This window comes from Epinephelus lanceolatus, chromosome 18 (assembly GCF_041903045.1).
Source record: "Epinephelus lanceolatus isolate andai-2023 chromosome 18, ASM4190304v1, whole genome shotgun sequence".
NCBI lineage: Eukaryota > Metazoa > Chordata > Actinopteri > Perciformes > Serranidae > Epinephelus > Epinephelus lanceolatus.
Genome location: NC_135751.1, coordinates 18,620,681 through 18,635,950, shown reverse-complemented (window position 1 = coordinate 18,635,950; position 15,270 = coordinate 18,620,681). Strand labels below are relative to the sequence as shown.

The 15,270-nt window shown below is 39.8% G+C and overlaps 1 protein-coding gene across 1 annotated transcript; it reads left to right on the top strand.

The window, feature by feature from the left end:
• The first annotated feature begins 557 nt into the window (after nt 1–557).
• On the top strand, nt 558–4,232 carry uncx (UNC homeobox). The gene is made up of 3 exons (XM_033644342.2): nt 558–906; nt 1,454–1,629; nt 2,445–4,232. The coding sequence occupies exons 1-3, from the start codon at nt 648–650 to the stop codon at nt 3,480–3,482; spliced, it is 1,473 nt and encodes a 490-aa protein (XP_033500233.1). The 5' UTR covers nt 558–647; the 3' UTR covers nt 3,483–4,232.
• Nucleotides 4,233–15,270: the final 11,038 nt, after the last annotated feature.

The following is a 15,270-nucleotide window of genomic DNA, read 5'->3' as shown; positions in this document are numbered from 1 at the left end:
AGCATTATATTGTCAATTATTGTTGTAGTTTTTGGTCAGCTTTTACTTTTTATCTGCTACCTCCCTTAGAAATGTACCAAAATCTTAAAATATAATAAGTTAAAAAGACGCAAAAAAAAAAAAAGACGCAAAATTGTTAGAATAAACAGATTTGGCTTTAAGTTGGATAAAATTTGATAATTTTTGTTTCCGTCCTGGTGTAATATTTATCTATTTGCAGCTCCTCCACTGCACAAAAAGTCCGGGAGCCTCTGGCCTAACTTATCCGCCTGTAGCCTCTCCTTCCCGGGCTTCAGTGAGCCCTTCCTCCCGGTGGGTCCCCCGTGTAGTTGCGATGTAGTTCTTATCAAAGCCCTCCTGTCTTGTTGTGACAGCTCTGATATTGTTTATTGAGGTGGATGTCAGCTTTAATTAGCAATCGATACGGGGAGCGTTTGCAGAGCGCGTCTCTGACGTCAGAGTCCATTACCGCTTCTCATTGGGTCTCATATTCCCAGAGCCTGGGCTAATTATTGGGAGGTTCATGTGGATAAAGTACAGCTCATCCCTCCCTTCACATCATGTCCCCTACTCGTTGGCCACACTCACTGCATGCTTTTTAAATTCCCATCACCGGCCTCCAGACGTCGTTTCCTTTTGCCTGCGGGATGATGGACAGCAGGATACTGGATCCACCTCACGCCCAGTTCGGAGGCTCTCTCGGCGGGATGGTGGGCTTCCCGTACCATCTGAGCCACCATCACGTTTACGAATTAGCCGGGCATCAACTTCAATCTGCGTCCGCGGTTCCCTTCTCAATAGACGGATTACTTAATGGTTCCTGCACGGCTTCAGTGGGTAATTCCAACCCCCTCTTGTCTTCGGGCTGCGGGATGAATGGAGATAATCAGCAGTACAAACTGACAGGTAAGCCACATTATATAGCACACAAACACCTCTCCTCTAGGTCGGCTGCTTGCACATGAGGCAAAAACAGAAAGAAACAAAGACAGGATATTGCGATACAAGTTATCCTCGTGGTGGTGTGTTTTTAAAGGGCAAGCCTAAACCACACACACACACACACACACACACACACACGCACGCACACACACAGAGGCAGAGGAGTATTCTTCGCCTCCCACTTCATTTCCATCTGCGAAAGCTGAAGATGCACCCAAGCAAAAACAATGTTCCTGTCAGTCAGGAAATACTAGAGCAAGGAAATGTCCGTGTTAACATCTGAAGCTTTCCTCTTAATTCACAAAAAGGGCGACAGATCTGATGGAAGCTGCAGGGCTGCATGTGTGCACGCTGCAAAAAATCTCAAATGCAAGCACCTTCTTCTGCTGTAAAGTTTGCAGAATTCCTCGCATATGCGTGGAAGCAGTCTTGTTGGAATTGTTTTGAAATGTGCTAATTTAAAAATAATAATTTGACCTTTTGTTTACGTTTATTCTCATCCTGCTGTCAGACTCGGGGGACCCAGACAAAGATAGCCCTGGCTGCAAGAGACGGAGAACTCGCACAAATTTCACTGGCTGGCAGCTGGAGGAATTAGAAAAGGCTTTTAATGAGAGCCACTATCCCGACGTTTTCATGAGGGAGGCACTGGCTCTCCGGTTGGACTTGATAGAATCAAGGGTTCAGGTAAATATTTATTTAATTCCTTCACATTGTTTGTTATTCATTCATGGCAAGAGGCTGTTTCAAATACATGGTCTAAACTGCTGAAAAAAATAGCAGAATAAACCTTCAAATGGGTTAATTTCAGGTCATAATATACACCTTGTAATATTTTTTTTATAAATAATTAAAAGGACCCACTAGATGGATGTGTGTTGTTTGACCTTTTATGGCTCGTGTTAGTCCAATAAATCAATTTTACTTACACCTTTATTTTGAAAAATAATGACGCCTTTTGTGCCGGCTGATATTTTTTCTTTTCTTTTATTACATTATTATTTTTTAACTAAAATATTTTCTAAAAATCTCAACGTTATAATTGATAAATTTAAAGACAATCTTGGATAAACAAAGACAGATAATTTTCAGTGTATATGAGCCTCAGTTTGTTTAATTGCATGAGTTAATATACCGAGCTATACTTTATGTTATTGTAGGATTTTTGTTTTGTTTTGTTTTTTTGAGGAAAACAACAAAGTGAAAGCTCAATTAATTTCAGAGTTTGCATAGGAAAAAAATATTAAGATCTATATTTATTCTGTAAATGTTAAGCTTCACCCCAACTTTTTGCAGCCCTGTCTGTGCGCAGATTGTCATTTAATCACAGGCCTAATTAAAGGGCTGCACAGAAAACAGTAGGAGTAAAGTGTAACCTCACTATTTGTTTAATTACCATATTGTTAAAAACACTGACAATTTTTGCTCTAATTAATTCTCCCCCTTGCAGTGACAGATTATTACACGTGTTTTTCACTTCTTGTTTTTTTGACTCTCTGCAGGTATGGTTTCAGAATCGCAGAGCCAAATGGAGGAAAAAGGAGAACACAAAGAAAGGTCCAGGTCGACCTGCTCACAACGCCCACCCCACCACCTGCAGCGGGGAGCCCATGGACCCGGAGGAGATCGCCCGGAGAGAGCTGGACAGGATGGAGAAGAAGAAACGAAAGCAGGAGCGACGGCTGCTCAAGTCCCAGAGCAAGCTCGCTGCTGGGGATTTATTTCACACCCCGGGATCAGACAGCGACAGCGGGGTGTCGCATGTGACCGACAGTGAGCACACGGGCGTGTCTTTTGACCCTGTGAGTGCAAACCAATCGAGCTGCGACCAATCACCTCACCCTCTCCACACCCAAAACCAGAACCAAAGACACTTGGACCGGGATGCTGGCGCATCCGAGCTGGACTCGCCCGACGCCAGCCACCGGTCAAGCCTGTGCTCCAGCAACAGCAGCGCCTCCAGCGTGCAGAAACTCAACCCTTTTAGCGTCGAGAGCCTCCTTTCGGACTCCAGACCGAGACGCAACCCCGCGGCCTTACCCTCCTCACGGCCTTTGATAGGGAAAGGACACTTCCTACTCTATCCCATCACACAGCCGCTTGGATTCATTGTTCCTCAAACTGCTCTGAAGACAACCACAGTGGCGAACTGTGACAGTAGTGACGCTCCGGCGGAGAGAAACCAGACCAGCGTGCGCTGCGGCGTCTCTGCGAGCTCTGCGGGATGTAGGAGCAGCTCGCCGGACTCTGCAGACGCCACGCAAAAGGGACAGGTGGGATCAGAGGACAAGACACGTTCACCGCACACCAGCCCGTCCAGGGTCGCCTTTCCCACAGCTGGCAAAAGTACTCAGACCTCTGTTATTTGCAGCGACTCGACTTTGGCGCACGAACACAGTCCACAACTCATTAAGCCTGTCGATGCAGACAGAAAAGAGCATTTAGAGATCAAGGAGCACCCTGACACCTCCGAGTGTGTCCTCAGTGACAGTCCAGCAGAAACAAAGACAGACTCTAAAGAAGATGTCGACATGGAATAAATCATTGGGGGTAAAACAAAAAAAGCAGAATCATACAGATATAGCCTCTAAACACACCTTTCATTAGGCCAAAGCTTAACCAGAAACATCTTTGCATCATAGGTTTCCCCACTTTGCTGATATTCTGACAACGGTGTGCTCTTCCTCTTCCTCTTCCTCTCTCTCTCTCTCTCTCTATCTATCCTCTCTCTCTGCGAGTATGTGTGTGAGTCAGGAGTCTCTAGATATCCTTTAATGTGTGATAACTTGTCTTTAAAAAAAACAACACAAGACCACGAGACCAACAAAAATCCTCAAGAGCTGTAAAAAAGGTATTATACTATTTATATATGTAAGGTTTTTCTTAAATAAATCTATTGTATACAAGCACCTCAAACCGTGTGAGACCTTAAATAGCAGCACATACAGTGCAGGACTACCAGTACAGTAGGAAGGGCTTTCTTAAGAAATCTCATGTTGTACTTTGTATACTGCCTTAACAAATTTATTCATCTATAAGCCCCCACTGAAATGAGGTTACGAGCCTGAGGCGAAAAGGACCCGCTCGACTCCTGCAGAGTTTTGATATGAAAGTAATTATTTTCCCGGTGGCTACTGCAGGGGGATTCAGTTTATTTTAGCTCAAAGGGGGTTATAATACATTACCGATTTCTAGTGATATGAAATCACATAAACTTCCAAGAATAATAGAATTAGCATGAAAAGGCCTGGGTGTCAAATTGAAATAGGAAAATAATAGCCCCGGCAGCTGGGAGTGTGTGTGTTTGTGCATATTGGATAGGAGATGGGGATTCGTGGGGAGGCATTTTCATGAGCTTTTTTTTTTCCTCCTTTCCTCCTCCTCCTCTTCTTCTTCTTCCTCTCTCTCCACTTTGTCAGGGCCCCTTGTAGCAGGGCTATATTAAGATAGATGTTCGATGATATCCCTCATTGTTCTGTCGCTTTACATTGATGTTTCTGTGTTATCAGCCTATTGATCATGCGTCGGCTGTAATAGGACGGGCTGAGGCAAACGTGCCTATTTACAATAGCAGAACACATTTGTTCTAATAGGGTTGGTGGTCCCCAGGGAAGCCATGCGGGATCTGGGACATCTGCTCCCTTTTGCAATATTAGCAGTGTTGACCACAATATCACGTCGACCCAAGGAAGGAAAAAATGTGGAGGTTGCTGTGTGGCGTGTAATAACATTTAAAAAAAAATCTTAAAACAACAAAAAAAAAAGAATAAGAAATATCCAGTCCAGCTATAGCTGCTCACACCCTTGTTAAAATCTACAAGCCCTTTAGTGTTCTCTTTGGGTCTCGATTTGCAAATAAATTGAAAATAATCAGAGGGGTGAGCTTTACGTCTGAGCCGGCGCAAATGAATTTCTGAGCCAGTGTCCCTTTCAAAATATTTACATAAATTTCAACCCATGCAGCTGTTTGCTCTAGGAAGCAATGTCTTATTAGGTTGGTGGGGGGCAGGGGCAGACACAGCCAACATGGCACACACACAGGGAACATGCACAAGATTAGGGCCTGCAGAGGGTTAGAGGTGTCTCCTCTGTGTCCTCATTGTGCTTTATGGTGTTTTTAATTTTTTTTATTGATTTATTTATTTTATTTCCCATGATATCAGTATAAGTTTGTGGTAATATTGAATCCACCAGTGAGTTTACAGGGGACTTTTTTAATCTCAGTTTTGCAGTGTTATCATATATTTTTTATTATATAATAGCTTAAATGTTTGCACTGTTAAATTAGGAATATTCTGAGAAAATTCAGAGCAGAAATTGATAAATTCACAGCATGCCAATTCTTCAAAAATACAAGGTGTAATTGTGGGATAACTGGGGCCAATTTGAAATAACCCCTAAGATTCTTCGGTGTGTATTTTTCCATGCTACTCTTAGGCTATTTGGGACGTATGCCCAGTTCATCCATAATTCATTAGCACACTGAATAGGAGTATCGCTGGCTGCACATTGGTGGCCTTAAGGTGAAATTAGCGATTTGCTTAAGTAGTTAAGCTTTTCTTGCCTGAGAGCTGCACGCTGCATGATTCAAGACAAACTATCAATCGATATGCCCAGGCAGCCTCCAGGAGATGTGTCGTCCATGAATCATACTTTATGAATTCAATTTATACCCGGAGAAATTTTCAATTTGAACGCCGGATCATTATGGGAGAGTGTAAATTGTTTTTGCTCTATTATGCATCGGACGCCATCATTTTTCTTTCTAATTACGGAGGTGTCAGGTCGGGCTGTCATGCAGACGCTGATTTTCAATTTAACTGATCATCATGCATTCATTTTCCCATTTGATAAATCTGCTATCTCGAAGCTTCTCCATGCCCGGAATGCTAAAAGAGAGGCACAGATTGGCAAAGTAATAGGGGCCTGTATGCGGCAATAAGTGCAGATCAGGCAGCTAATTTAGCACCTCCTGGTATTTCCATTTCCATTTCTCATTTCCAACTCTCAAAGGAGGAAAAGCAGCCCAAAGGCAGAAAGCTGGTAGGCTTTCCACTATCGGAGGAAGACAGAGAAAAAAATCTACCAAAACGGCTTGTTTTCAACCACACATTTCCTAAATTAGGATATCAAGCTTAATTAAGGCTAATAGAGTTTTCTCAGTATGTGTTAGTTTTATTTAATAGAAACAAATTTGCGCAATTAATTATGGCCATGATATTAAGGGTCTCATTTGCAGCATTCGAGCTGCAGCCTAAATCAGCGTCTTCAGAAATAAGCCTCTCATTTCCAAGCCAAATGACTAACCAAATGTTTTTCTAGCAGCTTCCATCACAGATATTATCCCGGTTTATTTCCCATATTATATCCAAGTAGTCAGATTAGACGTAAATAGATCTCCTTCACTGTGCCCGATGACTGAATTAAACGTACATTTCTGCTATTTTCTCTTTTTGTAGAAATTATATTATTTAGATTTTTATAAAAACAAACGCATAATCTTAACTTCTTGTGCACATCACATAATATTTTTATTTGATTATCACGTGGAGTATCAATTTGAACCTCATTGCTCTACCCTCACACCTCATTTGGCACAAATGAATGAATTTTCAAATACCTGTGACAGAGAAGGATTTTACAAGTTTCATGCTCAAATCAACCCAAATGGACAACCTGTGTTCTCGCCACAAATCCCGTCTCCCTGCACAGGCTACTCTTGTGCGCTTTGTGTTGCTGCATGAGATCTTAGTGGCTCTGGGGGCTCAGTTTGGATAAGAAAGAACCGTGTCCCCTTTTAAAAAGGATCCTCCATAAAATAAAATGCCACTTGACATTTGGCTTCTCCTGCAGCAACCCTGCCATGCCTTTTAGGATTATTTTACATCTACATACTCATTAATGCGCCGGTGGATTTAATCATTCTTATCTTTCCTGTGCATACCTGGGATAAGCCTGACATTACCATCTGCATTGATTTCTGGACGATCCTTAAAATAATTTTAATTATCTTGGAGTATTTCGTGCAAAAAAAAAAAAAAAAAAATCCCTCTGATCAAAATTTAGGGAATAACACTTGAGCACTGGCAGCTCAGGTTTCTCAAATTTAGGCGAATTTAAAGATGCATTAAACTTGTACATTTGATAAATAAGATAAATTGACCATAGCAGCATCTTTGTTTTTAGACTTTGACTATTCTTTTTATTTTTCCTAGTAAAAAAAAAAACTTTCTTTCATCGAGGTTGACGATTTTCACACTAAATTCCCCAAATATTCACTGAATATATCTGACTAAGAACGGTAGATAAAAAAGTGATTGATTTAAATGTCACAACTTTGTTGTAGCCAAAGCTCTGCTGTCATGGTAAAACAACTAATGGCTGTCATGATGTTTGTGTGCTGAGCAAACCTCCAAGACATATGAAAACAATTCAAAACACATATTCCAGAAAAACACATGTCATACAGTGAAAAATAAAAAAAAAAGAAATGTGCTTTTTCATTATATATTATGGGGTGTTTGTCAATATAAATATCAGCTTTCTAGTAAATAAGGTATTTTCTTCCAAAAAGTACTAGAATTTAAGCAAATATCATGTTAAGCAAACAAGTGCATTTTAGACCAGAGAACAGTGGAATCACCTACTTGTATTACAGTGTGACCTAAAATGAAAATGAAAATTAAGAATAGAATATTACTGAAGAAACAACTGCACATTCTGCAAACAGATTTTGTGAAGTTATAAAGGTAAATATTTGCACAACGGTAAATGTCGAAGCTCACTTGAGGCTCATGTTCATCATTAGTAGATATTCACACAATATTTTTAAGAACAAATATGTTTTGGTTTTCCCAGGCTGTAACTTTCAGTAAAAGTTAGAGAACTACTGCTATAACAACAAATGAGCATACTACAAATTAATACGTCCCTCAGTGACCAATCAAACAAATATAATCACCTTTTTATTTTAAAGTTACACAGTGCAGAAGACTGAGAAAGTGCAGTCAGTTTTCTGATGTGCAATAACCCACCACTTCCTCTTTTTCTTCTTTTTAAAAAAAAAGAAAGAAAAGGGAAATTAAATATCTCATTAAATATTGCACATTTCTGCATTATGCTGGTTCCATATTGTCTTGGAATAGCTTTAGGGAAGGATTAGATATTAGACTCCTCTTCACAATAAGAGCACTTGCATCCTTGTATGATGATGTAAGAGGTGACTGGAGTCTTTTCAGAACGGTCACACTTGTTACTATCTGTCTGGCCTCATTATCTAAAGTGGCCTGCATTGTGCTTTTGGATTACACAACTTAACAATTCACAAGACCCCATAAAAATTCTATATTAGAAAAGCAGATAATGTGTTAAGAATATCTTGGAAGTTTCAGGGTACGAGGGTCTTCTTGTAAGGCTACTGGCAGACATGCGTGGACACACATTTCAAAGCAAATGAACAACTGCTTTTTGACACCTCATTGTCTTAAAAGTGACAGCTCCCTTCTTCCAAAAACCCATGCTGAACTCATGTATCAAAATGTTTGATGCATATGAGGTATTTTTGAGCAAGTTTGGCAATTCCAACACTGACGTTCTACCAGAATGATTTGACGCTCCTTGTCTCGAATTGTCGTAGCTCATGGCTATCAAATCTGGTTCAGTTGATGGGGCTTGCATACTGACCCAACTAGTTTAAAACATCAGTCTGCATCTCAGTATGTCATAAACAGGGAAAACAAACAAAGAAACAAAACCAAATAAACCCAGTCTGGAATGTTTTTCTTTTTGTGGTGAGTCTAGACGCCCTTGACGCCTTCGTGCTAACCATACCTTAGTAAGTGTAGGCTATACATTAAATATAGTTCAAGGGTTTTTTGCTATATGAGGTGGAATCGTAAGATCTGATTTGATGCATGGACATTAGCCGAGGATACGACTCTTGTAAATCAAAGATCTCCTAGACAACCACCACATAAAGACAAAGCACCAATTGGCCAAGGTAACAGAAATATTTAATCCACTACAACTCTCACTTACCAACTCGGCTGCTACTTTTTGTCTGAAATATGGAGCTTTATAAGCATTAGACTATAGCCTACATGATAACTCACTTCATGAAGCTGTTAACACATTAGTTATGTGAATAATAGTGTTTTGCACTAATGTATGAACATGTTGATACCATTCCAAAGTACAAAATGCTGTGAAGCAATATGTCGATGTATCCGTTCACACTGCGCATCTATATCTATACATACCAATTATCACTTTCCATGGTGATTCTATTTATGAAAAAATATGGTTTAAACAATTTATAATTTGGCTCCAATCGCGTAAACGTGGAGGCTACTTGGCAGACTATTGTCCACATGTAGATTTAGTATTTTGAGGCTTAATATTTGGATGGCCTGTTCAATCTTGTCAGTCCAAATGCTGAATAACAGTTTTAGATTTGATGGCACATTACATTGTCTAGCCTCTTCTTTTACAGGAGTATGTCAAAATGCAACATAATAGTTCAAGGTACGTGCAGTGTGAACTATTTTAAAAGCACCAGCAGAGGATGAATAGAGTAGCCCTACTCTTAATGTTCAAATGTAACTATTCGACATTGGCCAAATATGCTTTCTACAAATCATGATATTACACATGATCACTGTTAACATACATTCATGCTAAGAATAACTTCGTAGTATCCACTCACTGTTTTTCTTCCTTTGTCCTACAATATCTCTCCATGGCAGCTAGAGCATGATTAAGTTATGGCCAAGTTTAAGCAACTAAAACCCCTTAGTTAAGGTTGGGGACGTAATGTGGATGTAGTTAAATGCCAAGATGAGACACAACTGTTGACTAATTTGTTGGAAACAGGATTGCAGATCTATAGAAAATAACCCACATGACTGTCAATAAACTTGGCGAAAGAGCAAGTGGATGAATCACACCGTAACAACTCATGATGAGCACATAGTCAGTGGCACCTCCATGTTCTGGTGTATAAGATGTAGGTAGGGTTAGAGTGTCAGTTGGGAGTGGCTTTAGTTTAAGAACTAAGTGAAGGCAATCCTTGATCCAATAAGAAAGGGTGACACTGACGCAAAACTCCAGGCAATAACGGCAATCGGCCTTGCTTCTAAAAGGTTTGGTATAGTCTGTAATGATGGCCGGTGGCTATGATTAGCCACCTGAGGCAGGAGCATAGGCCTTTGGAACAGCCCATAGGAACCTTTTCAACATTTGAAACAAAGAATATTACAAGAGGTTAGTAAGAACGGAGACAAGGGACGGGGTTGCAGTACTCCACCCATGAAAGGACCATTTGATGAACAAATAGGACACTTAACACCCTACGAAAAGGGTTAGAGGTCACCTCCATTGCACATAATGCCGATAGAGAAGAATCTGTCCTTCCCGCTGAGCCCTAGGACCTGTTGCATGAGGATAAATATTTTCTGTATTGCTGAACAAGCTAGCTCTAGGGGGATTTCTAGGGAGTTGACCACTGAGCTGCTTGGGATGTGCAAGAACGTTTAATGTACAGCAAAGCCTTTGTAGTCAACAAGCCATGGTGAATAATGACAAATAAGCATTTGTTTTCTGGCAAACTAATTCTAGGTTCCTTCAGCTGGTGCCTGTAGATTGATGCTCTGGCCTTCCAGAGTTTTTTATTTGGACAAAGCAGTAGAAAGAAGAAAGAAGATGCCCACTTTAGGTGCATGTACTATTCATACGACTAAACCTGTTTTTACCTTCAGCTGTGTTAATCTACCACATATAAGCAAGATCCTGATTCCTGCCATTCATCTGTCCAAGCATGAACTAGTTGACTCTTGTAGCAGTGGGCAAATTAGTGCAGTCAGGTAACCTCAGTGCTTGAGGCCCCAGTATAGGATTTCATAGTTCAATAAGCCTATAATTTCTTTGAATCTTTCTTCCCGGATCAATGCGAATCACCACCAGGGTGTATGTACTGCAGCTTAGAAGAGGAACCCTGGAGAACATCCTCAGCTGTTGCCTGAAAGCTTTGGGAGAGTGAAACTATCTTTTGTTCAATAACCGCATCCCACAGGCCTGCAGAAGCATCATCCAAGGCAAGACATTGCTGTGATCCAAGGAAGAAGAGGACACAGCTCCAGCGCAAAGTCCCATGTGGACTTCTCAGAACAGCACAACACTGGCAGCACATGGTAGAATTACGGGATGCACAGATTCTCCGACACCATCTTATTGACTACTGTTGGGCAGAAAAGTTTAGAAAGGGAGCTGTTTGAAGAAGCTACACAGTTGGTCAAAGTTGAGCAAGTTGTTACCCAGAAAGGTGCGTTCAGATTGAATTTGAGCTTGTGTGTATATGACAGCTCACACAGTCTCATTTCAAAATGTACCAGCTCTCTGGCTCAGCCTGCCATTGTGGTTGTCTAATCAAATTTAATATATGTACAGTAATATAGTAACATAGAAGCTAGGCTAGACCACACGACTGTGGTTACTAGAAGCTAGTAACCGCAGCAAATCAATATAGAAAGATATTGTTTTGTCTGCCTCTTTGCAAACACTGAAATTAAGTCTTGGTTGTATACTGTGCCTGTTTTGTTTACACATTTGTAACTTGTAGACTAAAACAGAGAGTTTAGTCGAACAGCAAATGACACACCCTCAGAAAGACCCTGATATGCTTGGGGGTTGTCCATTGACACAGGGATAACTCACTATCCCAAAGAGTTACATTCATATTAGATGCATTTGCAGTGCACAATTTTCATCTAGTGAACAGACTATAGTTTTGAGGAAACTCAAAAATTTTATTTGCTGAATTCTTGGGTTGGTGATGGCAATGAACGTCCAGTGCTAACTTGAAGGGTTCCCACACATTTTCATGGACAAAATCTCAAAACTTTTCCATGACATTTCAAGGACCAATAATAAAAATTTCTATGACCATTCACGATGTATAAAATGAACATTGTTCCATTTCAAAAATGCAGCACAATTTGAAAGTAGTGGGCCATAGTATGGAAATGTTCAGATCTGTGATGCTACACGTTAAATTACACTGTCATAACAATATATTTCTCTTATTCAAACATATTAGATTTAAACTCTATTCAAACATAATTCCAGCTAGCTTGCATACATGGAGGAAGAGATAGGACATGAAAACATGATGGAAAACAAAGCATTGTCATACATCCACTCATATAGAGCTACATTATGTTACAGAATCTAAATTTGCCGTTATGTTACATTATGGCGAAGGTTATCCATGGAAGATAACTGTAACAGCTAATTTCAATACACACAACAAAATGTCACGACTTTTCCCAAACCCTCAAGGATTTTTCTAATTCCATGACTCTCCCAGCCCTAGAAAACAAGATAATGAAATTCCATGACTTCCAGGTTTTCCATGGCCTAAATGTTTGGTGTCAATACAGAGTGCTTTTTTTGTTTTTAAGGCTGGGTAGCTTTTTTCACTAACATCTCCACCTTAAGCCTTTTTTTCAGGTACTGTGTGCTGGGGCTGGGCAACAGTGGTGCCCTGAAATATTGTCATAGGGGTGGCCAGATGGGGCCACTAAAAATGTTGGGGTGGCACACAGAAACCAAAAGCTATAACTGAATTTCAGGATTTCTATTATGCTGTTGCAGAGTATCATCTAGTTGAAAACTATGTCAATATTGAGTTAAGGACTTGCATACTGATATACTCTGGTTTCTTATTTAACAGTCAATGTTATTTATTGTTTGATGTGCATTGAGGTATACTAGTACAGTTGAAATTTTGAGGTTCATAACAATCCTGTTTTAACATGTTATGTATCCGTATAGACATGTTAGGGAATTTGTTGTTCTTCAAATAAGCTAGTTGTCCTTAAAAAGGCAAATATACAGCTTTAATTTGAAGAAGTACACTGATTTAAAGTAACAAAACATTTACTGGGAGCAAACTTTCTCAAGTTTAAAAACACCACACAAAGACCTAAAATTATTTTTACAAGGGAAGGCCAGTGGGGAGCCAGCAACTGTATCAGGGTGGCCTCCCCCACATATTGTATCATAATAAATATATATCAAAATAAAAAAAGTAGTTTTGTTGTCCAATATTGTGTCTGGGATTTTGTTTGGAAATCAATTAAAATTGAGTTATTTTTTAAGCATTTTAAATGATAATGAATCAACGTTACAAAAGTGACCCTGCAATTAACACCATATCTTTTGGTTATTTGTCTTTATTAAATATCTTAACCTTCCATGGCCAGATCTGTGATTGTGCCTTGTAATTATCACCTCATGAAAAGTGATTAAACTTATTTTTTTATAATGGACAGGGGAAACAAATAACTTTAAAGCTCCTAACTTTAAAGTGAAAAACAAATATTTGGATTCTCAAGTAGTCTGTTCTTGAGGTAGAACATGTAAACTTCATCTTTGTGGACAGTTACACCTAATTCCATTGACTGTTGAATTTTGCAGCCTGAAAGCTGCGTCTGCATTTAAAAAATCTGAAAATTCTGAAGGACTATACATGGTTATGTACACTGACATAAATGAAAATACATTTAATGGGACCTTGCAAGACTCAGTGTATGTAAACACTTGCTTTGGTAGCTGACATATGTCAATTTAATCTGGGATACTGAGACAAGTAAACTTCATCTCATCCCAATTATTGTTGTTTTTTGCGATTAGTGAAAGCGTGGTTTTCACAATACTGTTTGGAATATTCTGTTCATGCGCATACATGGATATTTGTGATCGAGACGTGAAGGTGCATATAAACAGCATTCACTGAATCGCACCTTAACCGGAATATCAGCTATTATCTGGAATACTGTGTGCATGTAAATGTTGTCATTGGGGGTTTACCGCTTGGTGGTGATTTATATGAAAAAGACAAGCATTTTCCTTCCGTGACTTCCCAGGGAATCTGTGCCCTAGAGGTTAATGAAGTGTGAAGTGTGAAAACTTCCTGAGATGGGATGAGTTAAATAGTGTTCTCAGATGTTAAAGCTACACTGTCCAAATTTATTTGTGTGTGTCAGTTCTTTATAAGTCTTAAATCTGGCAAACATGCCCCATGGGCCATCTGCTACCACTGTCGGGGCTAATGCCGCCTTATGTGTTCCAGTCGATCCACATAAATGGGTATAATAACAAGATCCAAGTGAGGATTCGAATTGAATTCATGGAATTTACTGACATTTGTTTTACCATTCAGCGTTTATAATATTAAATATATTGAGAAATTTTACATGGAAAGGTAACAAACAAACACCATCTGTCTTTGTGTCCTGTATTTGAGCACAAGTTTGTAGCGATTAAGAATGGATATGATGCTGTGTGATGAGAGACTGTCAGTAAATGCTTTAGTAAGTAGTTACATATCCTTTATTTACGGCTACAAATAAGAGTATCAACAATTCATACTGTGTTTGACCATGTGTTGAAAGTACATTTAATAAATGATTCACAGAAATACTTTGATGGGAAACCACTTTAATCTTTGCCATAACAGATCTTAAGGAAGTGACTTAAAATACTGTTATAATAATAATAATAATGATGATAATAATATATTTTGATATAGGTCCAAATCTTTCGAATGATGTATTTCAACCTAGCTGTATGACCTCTATAATGGATACAATATGTGCCCGAGGGAGACTTCACTAATAGACATTTTTGGTTGCAATTAAAATGGTTCTCATGAAAGGCCTGACATGTCCTCTAAGGCAAGAGTCTCAGACCCGGCTCTTTCTTTTCGTCATTAAAGTGGTATTGCAAATGTTCTTAGCACATCAAGGCCAAGACCTCAGATCTCACTATTACATGCACATTATTTAATCCTTGGGCTCTCTGGTAGTACTGACATGTACAATTTCTGTCATTAACGTGCCTGTAAGCTCAGGGATGGACCAGACTCAGGGATCCACTTGAGGTCCAGTTTTTCATTTAATGGCCCTGGGGAAGCAGGGTTCAACTGGGCCTGAAATGTTACTATAAAAGTGCTCTGTAGAGGAGCATGTTATGGCTCTGTAGCTGGCCCAATCGATCACATTAGGGCTAAGGAAGTGGCGAGATGTGACAGCCCAGAAACATTTCAATACTGACACAGTGTGTCTGAGAGCTTCAGGCACACTTCTGAAAATAAAAAATGCCTTGTATCAGTCCTGTAAATGGGTGTGATTAGTCATAAAGGAGCTTATTGTGCAGAGGCTGGAAGCAAATTAGAGGTGATAGTGGGACAGAATCAATGCTGTTTACCTCTCGGAGGTGTGAGCATATCCATCAGCGGCACCGAGGATGGCCGAGGATCCCTCCTTCCCA